A 20,630-nucleotide genomic window follows, 5' to 3' on the forward strand; every position below is an offset into this window, starting at 1 on the left:
CTTGATAAGGGAGGAAATAATCTTCTGATTGCAAGATTGCACAGCCAGCATATCTGTTACAAGGTAAACTAATTAAAAATCTAGGGGAACAACATTTCCATTTTGATTGCTGAAGGTCTGTTCAGTTTATAACCCGCTAACCCCAGTGCAGCCCATAAGCCATGTAGCCTCACCTCGTGCATGGCAATCCCACCAGGTGTATCTACGTCGCAGCCAAGAAACCTGGTAAAAAACTGGTGGTCATTTTTACTTCCCCTCCCACCATCCAGTGGCAGAGGAAGGGGGTACGGTGGGGATGGCTCACCCTGGGTGTCATCCCTAAGAGGGGGTGACATTGCCACCCTGCCCGCCTGGGACACTCACTGTGGGCGGAACCCCCCGGGACGCTCGCTGCAGGTGGCACCCCCTGACTTTTAGAAGACATCTGAAGGCATCCCTCTTTAGGGAAGTTTTTAATATTTGATGTTTTATTCTGTTTTTAATCTGTTGGGAGTTGCCCAGAGTAGCTGGGGAAACCCAGCCGGGTGGGTAGGGTGGGTATGTATGTATGAATGAATGAATGAATAAATAAATAAAATTTCATAGAGAGGGATCCATAGCTGTTTCAGTTCTTCGTATTCCAAGGTTCTGTGACACACTGACTTTGACCCTTCTTGGGTAAAGGTTGATGTAATGTTGAACCAAATCATCTCTCATATTTTGAAATATTGGGAAGAGTTTGCATGGGATCAGGAGCTCCACTTGTAACCTTTCATGTGGACAGTTTCCTTTTCCTTAATATATATATATATACTCTTCCATTTTTAATTGCTTCAGTAACAAGGATGGCTTTGCTTTATTTGGCAGTCACACAAGAAAGATAAGCTGCTTAGGAACAAGGGAACCTGTGCGTGTCCACGGCCCGAGGTCCTCTTTGTAATAACAAATGCTTCAAACTGGATACATTTCCATTTACGATGTTTCAGGATTAATTATTTAACTTGGCAGTGTGATGTTTTCTGAACTGGGCCTGTGACTTTTTCACCAATAATGCGAAGTCACAGAAGAGCATTTCATCATCTCTGTAACAACAACAACAACAACACTTGAAAAAGAGCTCCCTCTTCTTTGTGCAGCTGTGTCTTTGCTCAGAGTTTGTTCAAAAAATATCCAACATTAAAGAGCTAGCCATAAATGGTCAGGAGGAACTGTTTTGAACTTCAGACAACCCACGGAGCTTTCAGGAGAGTGGACTTTATGACTGTGCTGCTCCCATAACAGAGAATTGCTTTTATTTTTAACGAAACTTCTCCTTTCTGAGAGGTCTAAAGTTCACTTTTGGGGAAGGTCATCAGACTCTGTTCTGCTCAGCTCTGATCAAAAGAGTTAATTATTGCGGGCCCAGAAGAGGCTGGGAGGTGAAAGGGTTGTGATCCTCTTGCGTGGAGAATCTCTGATGGATGTGGTAAAACAATCGCTCCGTTACTGGCACTACTCTTTCGTTTTTGTCTTCCGGGAACAATTACTTTTTTCTGTTAGCCAGTGGGTAATTGTTTGTCCGTCCCAGATTTGATGGAGAGCCAGGTGGGCAGGGGTCTAGGCAAATTGGCCTGGCGCCCCCTTCTTACATTTATGGACCCCTTGCAGGCTTACTGGACAGTTTGGCGTGGCAGCAGCACTCTGGCAGCAGTGCCTTTTTAACTTCCCACAATGCTCTGGAATGCCGAGCATAGTTTCCATCCAGGGCATTGTGGGAAATAAAAGCCAAGCCTTGCAGACCCAGCTACCTTTTTGGCTTTGCCCCAGCCTGGTGGAACACTCTATCACAGGAGATCAGGGCCCTGCAGGACTTGACATCTTTCTGCAGCACCTGCAAGACAGAGTTGTTCCGCCTGGCCTTCGGTCCGGGCCCAGTTTGACACCCCCTCTATGGGACCTTGTAAGTTACCTCTTAGGCCCTTTTATCAGCTCATGTGGGACCAACATGGATAGCTGGCCCTGATGAATACTTGAGGTTCCCGACCCCTATGGCTGTAATTCGTGGGCAATCATTTAATTCTATCCTGATTCTAATTTTAAAGCTGTATTTTAATCAATTGTTTGATTGTGTTTTAATGTATTTGATATTTGATGTTAGCTGCCCTCAGCCTGGTCTTGACCGGGGAAGGTGGGGTATAAATAAAACTTTACTTACTTACTTACTTTACTTAGCTGATGTGGAGGGCAGGTGGGCCCTGCCAGCCTCATGGGTCAAAATGCTCATTTTGATTTTAGTTGCCAGGGCCTTCAGCAATATAATTACAGATGTGCATTATAGTAGGGCATGTTGGGATGTAGATGAATTTATAGGCCGTTTGTGACTATCACGTGAGTCTGTTTTTTGTGTGTACTCTGCTACATCAAACCTTCGTATTATTTACAGAGGGCCTTGCCCAAAAATGCAACATTGCTGTTATTGACAAGCGTGGCATCAGCAATGGCAGCCTCCTGTCTGTCAACACCACCACTTTCCCTACCACAGGGAAGTGGACCATGGATCTCACAGTCACAGGATAGTGGTTCCAATGCCTTTCTTGAATGACATCACTTTTTCATCATGGCAGTTAGGCTTGTTCAAACAAGCAGGGAAAATAGAGTGGGATGTTTAACTAGTTGAGGGAGGGAGGAATCTCTGAGCCATGTTTTCCTATGATTAAATCTTGCTATTGTACTAAAATCAAATCTGCTGAATGCAGGGTGTGAGTGGGGGCACAGCAATTGAGGTGTTGGGTTAAGACTGGAGAGACACAGCTTCAAAACCCCACTTGGTGATGAAGCTCAATGAGGTAACTTGTCACCAACTTTCAGCCTAACCTACGTACCTTGTTGATGTCAGGGAAAAGGTGGGTTTTAAGTCCAATAACAAATAAATAGCTATAAGTTACATACTGAAAAACAAAGCAAAGCTGTGAAGCGTCATAGCTAGAGATCTTTACCTCCCTCTGTGACTTCGATTCCAGTTTACCTGCAAGAGAAGGAATGGCAACTGGGCTCCATGTTGGGGGTTGACTTGAGGAGTTACAGAGGTTGAAGGCTGCTGATGAAACAAGCAGCCAAGCAAACAAGATGAAGTTGTGTTCTGCTCACATTTATTTGTTTGAAACCAGCAGAACAAGGATTGTTTAAAGCAGGCGAGGGGGTCTCTGCTCTCCCCTCTATTTCTTACATGGCGATGCTCATGCTGTGCAAATGGTACAAAGCCCAAGCTTTCCCAAAGATGCAACAATTTCCCTTGGACGTCAGTGGACCTTAATCATCTCCTGATAACTTGGGTCATTATGAGCTCATTCTAAATTCTCTGAAAAGATTGGACTTTAAGAGGAAACATGATTCCATGAAGCTGCCTTCTTTTTAGTAAGAATGATTAGTCAGAGTAACAGGGGGCAAAAACTATCCATGATATTTTCCCAAAATGTAATGTGCTGACCCAGTTGTTTTTTTTTTAAATGCAATCAGTACTGGGCTATCTAAATTTTCAAGCTGTTTCAAGCACAGGTGTCTCCCAAAAATTAAATGACTAAATCATTGTGTTCAATAGATGATGCTTCAGATATCTTGTGAAGGTGTATTTGGCATCTTTCCTTAAAATTGTGGTTTGTGTGTGGGGGTGGGGGGTGGGGAGAGAGAATCTGTTCTTCTGACTTGAAATGGATGATTGGGTCATAAATCTATACATATACCCAAGTTTCATTGAGCTGTAGTTTTGTCTGGAAACATCGAACATTGTCTGGGTTACAACAAAGCACACAACTAGCTGTGTGCGCCCAAAGTGAATATTAGCTTGTGCTAACAGCTGTTCTGCCCCACCGGGTGCCATATAACAACCCACTTTGGAATCTGAAAGGAGTTTCCACAGCAGTTTGTGATGTGACATGGAGCTTTGCTGTTCAAATTGGCGGGGGATGCATTCATTCAAAGGAACATGGGTAAGCCCTGGTGCATACTTATAGTTAGCCTTTGGATCCTGGTTGTAGAGCTGTGTTCTAAAAAGAGACACAACCATATCACAATATTTGGGTGTTTGAGGGAACTAGGCTAAACAAACCAACATACAAAGAAAGAGGATATCCCAAAATGGCGAGTTAAACCAAAGGCATCGGCTCTTCACTCGGCTGGTTACAAAATATTGCATGCCACCTTTCTGATTTGTCTTTCCATGATCGCCATGATTGTGGACTTCAGGTCACAACCAAGCAGAACTGTTATGTGCTGATCAAAGGTCTTTAGGGTGATTGTATTGAGCAGAAGGAAACGTGGATCTGGACTTTATTCCTCCATCATGCAGCTCATTCATTTTAACTGCGCACTATTCCTTGGCATTTGTCTAAAGACAAAGCAATGCAAGAGTCTTCTGGAATGCATGTCTGAAAGGCATTTCCTTCCATTTCTTGTAAGCCTGAAATAGCTGTAGAGTGGTGCCTCGCAAGACGAAATTAATTCGTTCCGTGAGTTTTTTCGTCTTGCGGTTTTTTTCGTCTTGTGAAGCACGGTTTCGGAAAAGTTTTGGAAAAGCTTCAAAAATCACCAAAGTCTTCAAAAACCTCAAAAAAGGCTACCACACCGCGTGCTATGAGTTGCTCCTCGAAGTCAAGTCGCAACTGTATCAACGGTTTTAAGAAAAAGGAAACAAACTTGCAAGACGTTTCCGTCTTGCGAAGCAAGCCCATAGGGAAAATCGTCTTGCGAAGCAACTCAAAAAACCAAAAACCCTTTCGTCTTGCGAGTTTTCCGTCTTGCGAGGCATTCGTCTTGCGAGGTACCACTGTATTCCAATAATGTGTATACTGCTCATTCATTCCAAATATTGTTGATGAGAAGGAAATAGTAGGCTTTGGGTCATTTCGAGAAGTATGAAAACTGGACCCACAGACGATCCACCCCATGCCAAGATTCAACTCTTACGTTTTAGTTTGTAAGTGAAAATGAGTTGGTTTCTTTCCCATCCTCATTTGTCTACATCACAGAGCCTGACATGATTTGATATGAATCAGCGTCTGTGCCCAGGAGAACGACTGGAGGCTAAAACAGCAATGGCTTTGTTGAAATACACTACCCTGTGGAGGTTCATTAATCTTTTCCTGTGCTCAAACCAAACCGCTGCAAATTATACCTGATAACAGCATTGAAATCCTAGCGCTGTTAACCATGTCCCTCCCCTCTCTACTGCACTGTCTGCCAACTCGACATTAGTTTCGCATTGCTTAAAACAAAACAAAACAAAAAAACCAGATTTGTTTTAAATGTCAGGACTCTGAGCTGGCCTTCACACTGGCCAGCTCTGTAAATTACCGTCATTGGTCCCAACCACTTTAGGGCTGACAACTGAACGTTAGCTAACTTGTTTGACTTTGTCCTGGCCTGATGATTATCAACTTGTAGTAAGATGGAAGCAAGCTTTTCTATGGGGGGCACTCATAGGGGAGATGATCCTCTTGCTCAAATATGAAAAGTGCCATCACTATTAGCATTCAACCAGTTCTTGAAAGTAACATGGCTTAGACAAACATTTCTCTGATGTCTTGACTTGAGTTTCCCACTCTTTCTCAGTTATTATGGTGTTCCAAGGGGCTTGTTTATTATATATTTAAAATATGGATGTTTTAATGTAGTTGTTTCACTCTGTATTGCTGTGTATTACAGGTAGGTCTGTTTTTTACAATTGGATTTATTCTTTTTAATTTGTTGCCGGCTTTTATTTCTTTGTAAACGGTATTGTTATTTGTTTTTGAAATAATAATAATAATAATAGATGGCCCTAGTGTTGGAGGTGACTCGGTGGAGCTCTGTAGGAAACTGTTAGTCCAGCAGCATAGCTGTCAACCTTCCCTTTTTTTTGCGGGAAATTCCCTTATTCCAGTGCCGTTTCTCACTGCTTCCCGCTGCTATCCCGGATTGTTAGATATCCCGTAGACTGTCTCCGGGACGGGTGAGGCTGCTGATCCCTTATTTTCAAATCTGAAAGTTGACAGCAATGCCCAGCAGGAAACCAGAGACTTGAGAGATTTGTCTCCTCAGTGCCAGCTTCTGGTCTTCCGCTGGGGCGCTGTTTGCGACGGAGATTTCTGGCAGCAAAGTGCGCACTCCAATGTCAGCCCTGGATTTTCCACCAGCTCTGTGGCTGCCTTTGCTCTGGAAGCAAAGTAGGGAGATCAGGGCAGAGTGTGAGACAGAGACAGAATGATTTGTGGAGAGGACAGGTAAACTACACATGAGAAAAGAAGTGTGCATGCACACAAAAGCTCATACCAATAACAAACTTAGTGGGTCTCTAAGGTGCTACTGGAAGGATTTTTTTTATTTTGTTACACATGAGAGGAGGCCCTTTGACTGCACTGGATTACGGCAGGTTCTTACAGGTCCTCAGTTGTACTGGGGTTCTCTGCTGTTGTGGGCAAAATTGGCTGAGAAAGACTTGTGAGGACACTAACGCACACGTACATTTTGTCCAAAGCATTTGCATTTTGTTCCCAGTTTGTCTTATTTATGAATTTGCCTGTATATTTGTTTATTAAAACAAAAACACGTCCCAGAATCATGACTCTAGAGACTGTTCAAGTTGGCTTACATTAAGCACAACTTCATTTAAAGGAGATGTTTACTTTTGTTTACTTTTGACATCTCGTATATAAAGTCACACATAGAACATTCCAAACAATATCAGCATTATCATACACAGTTTTATAGATTCAAAAATATAAATGGTAAATGTCCATTTAAAAAATAATTCTAATTAACAAATTAATCAAAAGATTTATTGCAGAGCACAAGAGTTAATGTTTGGATTGTGTTTGACCCTGTAAAAAGTAAATAACAGCCTGTCACTCTGCCATGAATTTAGGATGTGGCTGCAAACATTCATAAAAACCCATTACAGTCACTAACAATAATAGATAAGATACAGTTGCAAGGAGAAAAAGCAAGAACTCTCAAAACAAGGAACTAACAAGGTTGCTCCCAGAAAAATCTCAAGTAGAACTACAGAAATGCAATGCCCACTGGAATAAAAGAGTTCTCATTGGCCTCTCACAACCCTCTAGGGTGCTACCACCAAAAAAAAACCTTAGTTCTTGTGTTGATTAACACAGTGTTGGGATAAGGAGCAAGGCCAGGGAGATCTCTGTATTGGAAAGATATAAAAGATTTACATGTGTACATGGTGTTCGGGTGCATAGATAACTGAAACATGACCATTGCTCAATAGGTTTTTAAAAGTTGTTGCCTTCATGAATCAAACAGTTGCATCATTTGCTAAACTCATGGACATTTGATGGCTCATGCAAGCAATGTAACATTCAGGAAAGGAAATTAATCCAAAACTATGCAGGTGGCTGGGTAGTTGCAGCGCTGAGTTCCCTCTCAGGTTGCTCAGATCCACAGTCTACATCCTAATCTACATTATTCATTTACTTTCTTTTATTTAACAATATATATATATATATTGATGGTAATGGAACCTAAAAGGGGTTTGCAATAAAAGAAAACATTAAAATTATCAATAAAATATTGTTAAAGCAGGTATTTGAGAAGCATTCAAAAACTAATTCATATCAACTGCAAGCTAAAAAACAAATTCTAAAAGCATGTAACTTCCACGTGTCTGGATAGGCTTGTTTGAACAAAAATATTCTTAGCGGGAGGGAGCTAGAAAGAGTAGAACAAAAGTCCCTGCCTCATTTCAATATTGATATATTGATGATATATTGATATTAATTTCTTACAGATGTGGAACGAATATCATGTGGCAGATACACCCGTGCCAATTGCACCCATCAGAGCAGTCAGGTGGGCTCACATTGGGGTAGGATAATTCCACAAGCCCACTGGTACCAGGCTGTTCATCACCTTGAACTTAGTTCAGCAGCCCCAGATGGAGGAAGAGATGCACACAGCTCTGGTGTGCTACCCTCTTCCCCACTGTCCTATAGCAAGAAATGTTGCGTGCTCCTGTTATCTTAACCAGTGAAGAGCGTGTTGGGTGCATATATTTACAGAAGACACCAATGAGCCGTGTGTATACATTTTTGGTGATAAAGGTTTTCTTCGTTCTCTCACAGACTTGCTGCTTTCTAACAGCTGTGTTCCATTCCTGGGCTCGGCGGAGGGGCTGGACTTCCGAACTGTGCTGCTGGACGAGGAAAGGGGCCGGCTGCTTCTCGGCGCTAAGGACCACATTTTTCTGCTCAGCCTGGTTGATTTAAACAAAAATGTAAAGAAGGTCAGTTTATAAGAGGATATATGTGTGTTCGTTTCAGCTGATAAATTCATTTTTAGCCACTCTGTTCCCGCTTTCGTTGGACAAAGAGCGAACGTTGTTTGTCATGCAACATCACAAGGATTTAATAGCTTCCCCTCCCACTGTTAACGTGGTTTGCTTTTAATAAACTGGATTTGTCAGCACGCATGGCCTCTTGTACAGTAATATAACATGACAAATATCGATTGGACTTCTGCCCCCCATCTAGCTGGAATGTAAGCAAATGGCAACATCTCTTCTTCCATCTTATGTTATGACAGCCACGTCCAAGCAAAGGCCGTCTTCACTTCGCCCAAGTTCTCATCTCAATTATACCTATTGTGCAGGTTTTTTCAGCCAAAAAGTTTGACCCTCTACAGTAGGCTCTCAGAGTTTTACAGAAACAATTTAGAAACATTGCCAACATGTGTGCGTTCATGCTCACACCCTGGGAGTGTTTCCCACATCGTCTATTCCCAGAGCTCCGTCTTCTCAAAGTTTTTAATGATGAACCTCCCACAGTCAATAATCAAAACTAAGGCTCCTGAAGCATAACCTTTCATATAGCAGAAGCTGGAATATATTTAAAAGATACTCTTAGCACCATTGCTTCCCTTTGGCCCAAATTGAAAGCCCTGGCTTGCACAAGTACCTTACTGTATAAGGGTGTTTGTGGAATAATATTTCTGTGAGTTCCAAGCCAGAGTGGCCTCAGTCTCACCTCCCAGATTCATGAGTAGATTGGAACATAATTATCCTTTAGATTTCACACAGTTCTCATTTTAAAAAAACAAAGCGAAAGGTACTTTTACATTTACAAGGTACTTTTTAAAAAACAAACTTTATTGAGAATTTTTTTAAAAAATTAGCAAACATGAAGTGTTGTCTTTCAAGATGAATACATGTGCAGATGTTGTATCTTGCATGCATTCCTCCACAAGACACATTTTCAAATAAGATATAGTTAGAAATGTGTGCATTGAGCTTAAATACTATTTAAATACACATTTTGTGATAGAATATATGTTTTTTCACTTTGTGATAAAATTCATACACAAGCACCCAGGCACACACGCAGAATTTGCAAATATCCCCAGTGTAATACTCCTAATCAATTAGAGTTTCCCCCCTCCTTCATAGAGTGATCAAATCAGTTGCATGTTCAGATCCAGAGACCTCCCCAATAAATAAAGACACATTCAATTCAAATTTTAGTTTTGGTTTTTGGCAGAATTTAAGCCACAACTTTATTGATTACAGAAAAGTGAGTGGTTGCATAGGCTCTGGTTCGACTAGCTCCCTACACCCTTGCAGGTAGCGCTGACCTAGAGCTCTATCATAGGTCAGCCAAGGGTGAACACCTGAGGAAGATGAAAAGCCAGGGAACAGACTTTGTCCACTCCCCAAGACTCAGGCACAGACAGGCACAACCCCTTTTCAGGGGTTGACCAAACCAAGTTGAGTCCTTGGATTCCTTTAACGGAATACCCTTCACATAGGGATCGGCACAGCTCCGCATCCCTATCCACCTTGAACCAGTGCCTATCCGCAACCTTACAAGTTGTGATGATTTGCTACGCAGCAGGCGAAACCCAAATGGCAACAGCCAATCAGCCAAGTGGGGAAATTCCTGCCGTGCCCCTGTCCCAACGACAGACAACACATGACGGCATAGCAAGGTCAATTGCTGAAAAAACCCTAAATATAGGGGGAGGTGGGCGGGTGTTCTGATGCACAAGCAAAAAGAGGAATCTCTGTGACACGTGCATGGGTATAAATAGGTCCCTCGAACTGTTTGCCTTCTTTCCCATTGGCCAAATTGAACCCAGCAATGAGGGAACACCAATCGGGCATTTTGGCTATCCAAACAACCCCGCAACACGTTGATCTCACCACAACATGTGCCCTCTGTAAGGAGGACACATAAGGGACATTCATATTTATCTACATGCAGACATCACTGAAGGCATTTAGAGTGAAGCCAACGCTTCTTAGATTGACCACATAGAGTATCCTAGCCAATCAGCAATTGATGAAGTCACAGAAGGCAAATAAATCTTATTGAGAGCCATACTTTGAGGATTAATTACTTTTTTGGTCCCTTTCAAGGTGATCCCTTCCCTCAAAATAAGTGAACAGTGGATGCTTTTCATCTCTGGCTCTAATGTTCATGTAGATTTTCCCCTCCACCATTAGGTGTCCACTGAATACCATTTGTCATAATAGAAGCATCAGGTCCTGTTCTAAACCCCGAGGAGCTCAGCCCCAAATGATTGCCACACCCCACACCCCCGGCCTGTGCAGGTTGACTCAGAGATACATCCCATTCCATTTAATGGGGCTTAAGTGTGTAGAGGATCACAGCCTTGCAGCACAATCGTATGCATGTCAACTCAGAGGTAGGTCCCATTGAAAGCGGTAGGATTTTCTCCCATGCATATCATTGCAGCCTTAATCTTAGAAGCTTGAATAATGTTCCGTACATACAAAAGCCGTAACGCTCTGATGAGATGCAACTTTCTCAACAATGCCTAACAGAAAACTGAACTCATGGGTATCTGTGGTGATGGCAATCTCCTTACGTAGCTGTCAACAGCCTGAAACCGTGCAATATGGGAACCAGATGCTTGCGTGAGAAAACTTTTGATTTGAATATATTACATTGCAATAACTGAGACTATAATTATATTTTGATGTAATTAAAGTATTATTATTATTTTGTCCCTCTGTCATCGATTTCTACTTTTTCCACAAGCATAATAATTCAAAAGCATATTGGTTCATGTATTGATGGCTATCCCAGACAATGGATGTTAAGTTATTTGATGGGAGGTGGGAAAGAGCATTTAAATCACCCACTAAGGCTGGACTTCCAATAAATTAATCTACAGGCAGCCTAGTTTTCCCATGGCTGAAGCTGTTGACCATCCAAGCCAGTGCAGTTTGCTTATGTGGCTCTTTTTTCTTGCTTAGCATTGCACTTTTAGAGTGAGTGAAGTGAGAGTGCAAACTTTCTCAGTATTTTCACAATGATCCTGTAAGGTAAATCAGCATTATTTTCTCTATATTGTGGCTCAGCAGAGACAGAGAAGTCAGCATCTCTAGTTAAGTCTGGAACTAAATAACGTAGCAGTTATTGGGCAGATCCACACCACATTTTCATTACATATTCAAAGCATATGACTTCCCTGAAAGCATCCTGGGAAGTGTAGCAGGGCCACAATCCCCAGCACCCTTAGCAAACTACAATGCCCAGGATTCTTTGGGTAAAGCCATGTGCTCTACATGTGGGTATGGTGTGGGTCCACCCATCACAGCTACTGGTCCAAAGCAGCAGTTCTGAAGCTTATCCCATCCTTTGTGGCTCTCCAGATCTTGCCAGGGATGATGGGAGGTGGAATCCTACAATATCCGAGGCATAGCTGTCAACTTGCAGATTTGAAAATAAGGGACCAGCAGCCTCGAAAAAAAGGGATCAGAAGCCAAAATAAGGGATTTTGGCTTAGTTTATGCAGAAATCCGGCACTGATGGAGCCAGGCTGCTTTGGCTGCCACTGACTGTGTTTTGCAGGGGGTTGGACTAGATGATCCTAAGGGTCTACAACTCCGACCAAAGAAGAGTGGCAGACAAAACTGATGAACGACGTCCAGATGGCAAAGCTTACAGGCAGAATTAGAAACCAGGAATTAGAAACCTTTATTCTTTAATAAAGAATGGGGAAAGTTTATAATTTAGTTGAAAAGCTATTGTAAAGAGTTACATACGTTGGTAGGATTGACAGAAAACTTGTAGTAAAAATGTAAACTATGGATGGACAAATTATTTATAAAAATAGAGTTATGAAAGGGATGCAGAGGGGGAAATCACTACATTAAGATGCTGCACTGGTTGGAGGAGATGCTAAGCAGCATGTTCATTGGCCCTTCCCCACCCGAGAGAGGGAGGGAGGGAGGGAGAGAGACTCTCGCCCACGCCGCCCGCGAGCCCAGCATGAGGCGGTTGCGGCACCGCAGCAGCCGGGCCACTGAAGCGCTGCCCCATCCCCTCCTCTTCCTCCTCCCTCAGGCCGCCTCCTCAGCCACCGCTGCCACCGCTGCCGCCTCCGACTTCCCCTGGCAGTGTGGCAGAAGTCTCGCGAGAGAGGGGCTGCCCGCCCGCCCACCGCCACCCGTCTTCTCACGACGTGCCCCTGAGGGGGAAAAGGGAGAGATGGAGATGTGGCAGCTCATGTGCACTCTCTCTCTTGTGGCGGAGGACTCCTAGCCGCTGCTTCCCTCCCGAGCTGGGCGAGTATGAAACCCAGGAAATTTAAGGGACATCATCAATAAGGGACAGCAGCGGGACACGGCGCTGGGATAAGGGAGTTTCCCACCCAAAAAGAGACGGTTGGTCCGAGGGTCTCTCTTGCCCTATAGTGTCTAGCAGTACATGGGACAGGAGGCCATCCTGCTCATAGTTCCTCAGTCCCAAATCACTTCACCAGCTGCAGTGTTTGCAGGGCTGGGGATTGGTGTCATGGCATGATGCTTTGCATCACGAAATAAGGTTCATGGCCGATGTTCTCAGAAGCAGCCCTGCACCTAGTGAACCTCTAGCTCATGACAGAGGTGAGATTTTGAACCACAGCCTCTATAGCAAAGCATTTGGCACACTGTAAATGCTGTAAGAACGATGCTCTGCATTTCATGTCAAAGCTGCCGAAGAGGAACACTAATTTCATTCCTGCGGCTTCTCCTTCTGCACAAACGCTTGCCGCTTTTTCGAGTGAGTAAACAAACATAGGAGCATATCCTCCGATCAGCTTTGGCAGCCCCTGGTCCTCCTTGGGCTGTGGTTAGTGACGCGCAGGGATAAATTGCAGGTTCTGTTTACGGTTTTGCAGAAGAGTCTGCCTGTTTCTGATAAGCTTCTCTCCCAGGCTTATCATTATGGGCCATCGCTACGGAGCAGCATATTTTAATTACTATAAAAGGTAAACTGCTATTCCGAGCTCCTTTGCCTCCCTAGCGATCCCCGTGGGATCTGTGGGTGCCCCGGTCTTTTGGCAGCCCATCCTACCTATTTAAGTCCCCCAGGGCAGATTTATAGGTCTGGCTTTTGGAACGACGGTCTCGAAGGAATCTCTGCCTGTCCGCCTTCCTCTTTAATTGCTCTTTGTAGTTGCACCCCTGGTCACGATACATGTACCGTTCCTGCTGGGCTTGGTGTATATCAAACTCACTTGAAAGACTTGAGCGCTTGAAAGGTACTCCCCAGTAGCAAATAAGTGTCAGAATGTGGTGTTTGTGCTGCGCTGTGTTTAGACTGACCGCGGTTTGGCTTGGCTGGGTGCCACCCGGCCTTGCTCCAGCTTTCCTCCGCACACACGGGGAGCTGTGTGGGCTTCAAGCGTGTCCTTTGTGTGCCTCGGAATTCAGAGTCATCTGACAAAATACGTTCCGTTACAGGTAGCCTCTGGGGACCAAAGCAGTAAATTGGAATATTAAATGCCTTCCTGCAAATGATACGAGTGTTAAATGACTTGGAAACGCTGCCATATGATATTTAAGATGGATCCCGTGATCTGAAGTGGGAATTGGGTCTGCTGAACAAATAAACGTATTTTTATTGTTTAAGTCCCTGCAAATAAATCTGAATTATACAGAGTCTTCTGTTTCTATTGGAAAGAGGCATGCACATAGAGGCAGTTAGAGGGTTTGCCCGGAAAAGTGTTGACCAACCCGGTGTCTAAACCAACATCATTTATTGTACAATATTGAAATGCTGTGCTTTTAAGAGCAATTTAAAAAGGACAAATATGGTCCGTGCCTGAGGTGGTTCCCCCCTATCCGTATCGTGGGCTGTGTAGCTTCTAGCTTACCCGCAAAATTGCTCCCCAAAGTTAATGACATTACCACAATGACATGGTGGAGCATGGTTAGGATATTTCCTAAGTATCATGTGAAAATAATAATAATAACCTAAGAGCATTTGAAATATTTATCTTGAGATACTTGCATGAGACACCGCACTGCTCGGGAGGCTAAGCAAGGATAGGAGGCGTTCTGATTATTGCTGTGGAACTGTTTGCGGGATCCACCCATGACGTCTGCTGTAATGAGTGTGCTATCAAGGAGCAACAAACTTTTGACCAGCTGCCAATGCTCAGGCTCTGTGTGTTCCGGGAGCCTCAGCCACATCTGGCCAAAGAGATAAATGGAGGAGACTTTTCCCCAGAACCCTCTCGTGCATCGGCTGTTTAGGCCTCCCACCTGAAACAGAGAGAGGATATATCACAAACTATTGCTCTTTGGAGCATTGTGGGTCGGAAACGTGTGTTTGGGGACAGGAAATTGTGCTTTAAACAAGAATATTGTGTAACTTCTTCGGAGCTGTGCTGCTGGCAAGGAAGCGTTTTTCAGAACAATCTCTAAAATTTTCTTCATGCAAACAATTTACTAGGGATTATATAAAGTCCTGGTAGTTTAAAAAGGTAAAGGCAAAGGGACCCCTGACCATTAAGTCCAGTCGCAGACGACTCTGGGGTTGTGGTGCTCATCTCGCTTTACTGGCCGAGGGAGCTGACGTTTATCTGCAGACAGTTTTTCCAGGTCATGTGGCCAGCATGACTAAGTGAATCAGAGCAGTGCACGGAAACACCATTTACCTTCCCGCTGGAGCGGTACCTATTTATCTACTTGCACTTTGACGTGCTTTCAAACTGCTATGTTGGCAGGAGTTCGGACCAAGCAACGGGAGCTCACCCCGTCGTGGGGATTTGAACCACTGACCTTCCGATCGGCAAGCCCTAGGCACTGTGGCTTAGACCACAGCGCTACCCGCGTCCCACCTAGTAGTTTAGAAAAGTACAAAACAATGTTACGGTGTTCAATGCTTGTGAGGTGCTTTCCCTGGCTCCCTACACAGAATTTAAAAGAATAATCAAATCTCACTAATTAACACTGGAAACCTATGAATGTCTACTCGGCTATAGGTCCCTCTGACCTTAATTGGATTTGTGTCTAAGTGTCTGCAGGATTTGGCCTTATACAATATAGTGCAATCTTAAACCCCAATGGTGCTGGGTGGAGGAGATTGGCATTGCATATACTTGTCTCTCCAGTGATCTCTGCTGGCAGAAAAAAGCACCAGCAGTTATGGGGCTTCTGTCCAGCTTTGCCCAAGGCAGACAGAAAGCTACTGCTGCTGGTTTTTCCATCACTGGTAGCAAGCAGAAAATCCTGAAATGGGGCATTTGGGGGCAGGGTGGGAGCAGTTTAGGATCTTTGGGATCCAAACCCTGCAGCTCTCCTAAGAGGCATGATTCTTAGCCGCTTTACAACAGAAGCCTGAAGCTAGAGCAATAAGAAGTTATGAGACTTCCCCACTCCAAACACACATGGAGTCCTCTTTCAAATATACCGTATTTTTCGCTCTATAAGATGCACCCGACCATAAGACGCACCTAGTTTTCAGAGGAGGAAAACAAGAAAAAATATATTCTGAGGGAGAAGAGTCGTGGAAGAAGAGTGGAAAAGATTTAAAGTTTATTTACAGAAATATTGTAAAATTAATGAATGTTAGAAGGATGCTGGAATGAAGTTATATGGCTCTAGCAGAAATATTATAAAGAATTAAGTAAAAATAGATTGTTAATGGGTCAAAGTGGAAATTTAAGGTTAGATTGTGATAAGATAAATTATAGAACAAAAATTAAGAAAGATGGAAAGGATTTGCTGAAATAGCTAATTGAACAAGAATACAAAAAAGGGAGGTGTGAGGAGGTCGATGATATAAGTAAATGCAAGGTAGAGATATAGAGATACTGGATGCGTTTTTAAATGTTTTTGTTTCTCTTGTTGTTTTGCTGTGTTGTTTTTTGTTTTTTCCTTTTATTTTTGATGTATTGTGAACTTTTTTTTGTTTTTCTTTCTTTATTCTGTAATTATTAAACCCTTAATAAATATCTTAAAAAAAGAAAAGAAAAAATATATTCTGAATCTAATGTTGTTGAAGAAGAAGGAGGAGGGAGGATCAGGCTAAGGAGGCTCTGGTCCATCCGCCCCTTTGGGGAAGCTGGATCTGCTGGCCGCTTAGCAGCATTGTCCCTGCTGGGGGGATCGGAGGAGGCAGGTGAGACGAAGCGACACTCTTCAGCGAAGTGGGAGGAGGAAAGGAAGGGAGCCCTTATGGCAGCGGCGTAGCGTGGGTTGTCAGCACCCGGGGCAAGGCAAGTAATTTGCGCCCCCTAACCCCTAACCTGCCACCACTGCCAGCTTCTTCTTGCTGCTGCCTGGGCTGGGGTATTTACAGTAAGGTAGCCACGGCGGCGGTGGCGGGTCCGTGTCAGGTGATCTGAGGCGAGTTGCCGCTGGTGCTGCCGCCCAAACGACGCCGCTTGCCCAGAGGAGGAGGAGGGCAGAGAGGCGAGGAAAATGCAACATGGCCCAGCAGCTGCAGCAGCAGCAGTGGTGGCGGGGCTGTGAGAAGGGGCTGCCTGCCGCGCCCTCCGTGGCCCTGACGCGCGGGGACCGCAGCGAGCGCTGAGAGCCGCTGCCAGCTTATCGGTTCCGCGAGACATGGGGCTCTGCTACAGCCTGCACCCGAGGTTCTTCGGCGACTCCGGAGGCGGCGAGCGCCCCCCCAGATGTTGCGCCCGGTGCGGCTGGCCCCCCCTGCACCCCCCACGCTACGCCACTGCCTTATGGAGCCCCTTCCTTTCTTCCTCCCGCTTCACTGAAGAGGCGCTGCGCTGCTCTGCTGAAGCCAGCAGAGCAAGAGGGAGAGCTGTGCAGCGCCTCTTGGTCTGCTGGCTTCCCAGCGAAGCAGAATGAGGGACAGAAGGGGCTCCGTAAGGGCTCCCTTCCGTCCCTCATTGTGCATCACTGTGAAGGCATCACAACAAGAGGTGCTGCGCAGCTCTCCCTCTTGCTCTGCTGGCTTCAGCAATAGCTGCGCAGCTTGCATTCCCTCCATAAGACACACACACATTTCCCCTTACTTTTTAGGAGGGAAAAAGGTGCGTCTTATAGAGCGAAAAATACGTTATGTGGTTGTAGATTTGATGCCTTTCTCCTCCTCTGAATCCCATTTCTGATTACACTGTTAATGTGCTTCTAGTTTCAGTCGAAGGTTTAAAGCAGTTAAAAGACTCCAATATGTGAGATTGCTGTAAAAAATGTAGATTAATTGTTTATTTGGCATGGATTAGGTTTCTCTAAGTAGTCAGTTTAGATGTTCTTCCAAGTGGTCATGCTGGGAGAATACTAATGGATGATTCCCATGATACTGGACATTAGCTAATACCAATGGACATTATCCTACTGAATAATCAGTTATCACTGCACTGCTATTAAATCCTTTTAAAGAATCAAGCTAAAGAATAGTCTTGTATGTTTTGACATTTGGAAAGGCCTGTTTCTGATCTGAGCATTGTAAAAAAATAAAATAAAAAATCTTAATAAGAGCTTTTGAAGCATTAACATCACCCCAGTAGTGAGCTAGAGAGGTGAGGTCAGTGCAATCTGTATTTTCCTCCAAATATGGCTTATGGAAAATTATTGGAATTAGATTTCAAGAACAGATTCACTGTGATGCCTCGAACAAGAGATTTTGTTTCACCTGCGTTGGGGCGTGGGGGGGGGGAGTGTAAGGATAAAAATGAAGGACCCTGTTCATGTTCGCTGAGGGTTCCGGAAACATGTACCGCTTGAAGCAGGATAAATTCTGATAGGCAAGTAAAAAGAGGGTCCTGAAGTCAGCTGCAGTTGTGAGCACCTTGTGGGACACGACCCTGAGAAGAACAGGAAGAATGGGTCACATCCTGCGTGCTTCTTTGCATGAGTTACAAGGCCAGTTGCAATGTGGGGAAAATAATATCTGCTCAGCTTAATGTGAGTGCCTTTCTGCATGGAGATCTGTGCCTGCAAGGAGGGAGTTCTGGAAATTATTTTTTTGCCCCAACCTTTCTTTGAGTTCCTTGAAGGAAGAACAGGAATGCAGATATGCAAAAAACAAACCAAAAACCTCACTTATATAAATTGTGAAATCTTCCGATACTAAAACACCTGTTCTAAATTGATTGCAGATATATTGGCCAGCAACAAAGGACAAGGTGGATTTATGCAAACTAGCTGGGAAAGATGCACAGGTGAGTACAGTACATGCAGATGGAAACTGCCTTCAGTTGTGTGGGCACTGTTTAAAATCTGTTTGTTGGTTTCTGCTGCAGTCTTGTCCCCAGTTACCTTGGAGTAAACCCCACTGAATGCAATGTGAGGCATTGTTTGGAAGAGAAAGGTGGTGGAGTCACCTTCTTTAATGCCAACACTCCCTGTGGGACAATCCTACATTCTGACGCCGTGACCTTCAAACAGAGACGCATTGAGAAGATGAGTGACCCAGTGGGTCACCAGTTGTATTTCCGTTGGTGAAAGTGGCAGCATAGATCAGGCATAGGCAAACTCCGGCCCTCCAGATGTTTGGGACTACAATTCCCATCATCCCTAGCTAACAGGACCAGTGGTCAGGGATGATGGGAATTGTAGTCCTGGACATCTGGAGGGCTGGAGTTTGCCTATGCCTGGCATAGATGATCATTATAAAAAAGGAATCACCAATTGTTTATCACCCTCTGGGATCTATATAGATATAGATGTATATATCCATAACTCACTCCAAAATCGGTTGTTTTTTTCATCTTATCTTTCACCCCACTGCCTCCTTCAATTATTGGGGGGGGGGGCAAACCTCAGCTCAGCTCTAGTTCCTTAGTCATGTTCAAGAATGATGGGATGTTAAGAAAGTGAGGCCAACTGAGTCAAGCCTTGGTAAGGCAGGGTTTCCTTCCATTCTCTTTTTTGAATGCGTATTTCATAATAGATGCTCTGATCCATCACAACAAGGCATAATAAAGGCGCTTCAAGGACAACGTTGACTGAAGTGGAACTGTGGCAATGCTCCCTATTGAAGGGGGAGTATTCATTACAGAATGGAGCTTGCAGGTTTCCATCATTCAGCATAAGCCCTTTGAAGTCCGTGAGAGTTGTAAATTATGTGGATTTACTCCATTTTCATTTACGCCTGTTGAAAATGCCAGTTTCTGCTAGGAACGTGCAGAGCACAGCTTGAGCACAGCATATTAACAGAAGCAGACTGGTGCATTAATATTACAGTAATTAGTTGATGGCAGAATATTATTTTTTAACCAACTCATGATGCTGGCTTATGCAAGAGAAGACCATTGGCCCCTCAAGCCCAGTGCTGTGGTCTCTAACAGTCAGAAGTCACAGACAGATAAACGTGCTCTTGCCTGAGTTGCTTCAATAAAGAAGATGAGAATTGAACAATGGATCTCCTGAATGCCACACACACACCGTGCTGAGCTAAAGCCCCACAATCCTCTGGGCACAGCTGTTCTTAATTTCTCCATTTCTCCCCACCTGTCCAAACCAGACCATTTTCTTCCCCAGTAGCTTAGTTTGGACGTCATACCAAACCATTGGGCAATGGGAGGCTTTGTTGGGCAGCTGCTGAGGACCACGTCCTTTGGGGGGCACACTGTTGATACCCAGAGCCTCATTGACATCTCTGCCTCCTTACTGGTCTTCTCTGAGGTTGCAAGCTGTGGCAAGAGCGAGGCACCAGAGCAGCAGTTTCCGCTTGCTTCTGGGTGGTTGTGAGTACTGGGAAGAGAAAGAGAGAGGACCCCTAAATGGCCAGTGGAGACCTCAGCGAGGAGGAGATGGACCCACTCAGGGAGGGGGACCCACTGAGGACATTTCTTGTATATAATGAGGACATTATAGATCATTAAGTATGCTTTATAGGAATTATGTGCCCTGCTCTGAGATCAAAGGAGATGGACTAGGTCAGGCATAGGGAAACTCCAGCCCTCCAGATGTTTGGGACTACAATTCCCATCATCCCTGACCACTAGTCCTGTTAGCTAGGGATGATGGGAATTTTAGTCCCAAACATTTGGAGGGCCAGAGTTTGCCTATGCCTGGACTAGGTTATAAATAAACCACACTTGCCCAAGGGAAGAGGTCCTAACCTCCATCCCCATTATCTCTAGGTAGGGCTGAGAATATCCTTTGTCTGAAATGCTGTCAGTATAGGCAAACTCGGCCCTCCAGCTGTTTTGGGACTACAACTCCCATCATCCCTAGCTAACAGGATCAGTGGTCAGGGATGATGGGAATTGTATTCCCAAAACATTTGGAGGGCCGAGTTTGCCTATGCCTGGCATAGACAATGCTGAGCTAATGGTCTGACTTGGAACAAGGCATCATCTATTTTCCCCGAAACCTGGAGCCAGCACGGGCACTAAAAATTTAGAACCCAATCCATGATTCCATGGTTTGAGCTTTTAGATGTGCAGCGCTCAAACAATTGTTC

General features: G+C 44.4%; 1 protein-coding gene and 1 long non-coding RNA gene across 2 annotated transcripts in view; both read left to right on the forward strand.

The window, feature by feature from the left end:
* The window catches only part of LOC144328074 (uncharacterized), a 363,019-nt gene that overhangs the window by 245,169 nt on the left and 97,220 nt on the right, over nt 1-20,630 (forward strand). The window lies entirely within an intron of this gene.
* SEMA3D (semaphorin 3D) overlaps nt 1-20,630 on the forward strand; it is a 172,839-nt gene that overhangs the window by 55,624 nt on the left and 96,585 nt on the right. The window contains exons 3-4 of the mRNA XM_028728773.2: nt 8,073-8,233; nt 18,319-18,381. Of these exons, the coding sequence (XP_028584606.2) occupies nt 8,073-8,233; nt 18,319-18,381 (224 nt within the window). The remainder of the gene's footprint in view (nt 1-8,072; nt 8,234-18,318; nt 18,382-20,630) is intronic.

Source organism: Podarcis muralis, chromosome 6 (assembly GCF_964188315.1).
Source record: "Podarcis muralis chromosome 6, rPodMur119.hap1.1, whole genome shotgun sequence".
Taxonomy (NCBI): domain Eukaryota; kingdom Metazoa; phylum Chordata; class Lepidosauria; order Squamata; family Lacertidae; genus Podarcis; species Podarcis muralis.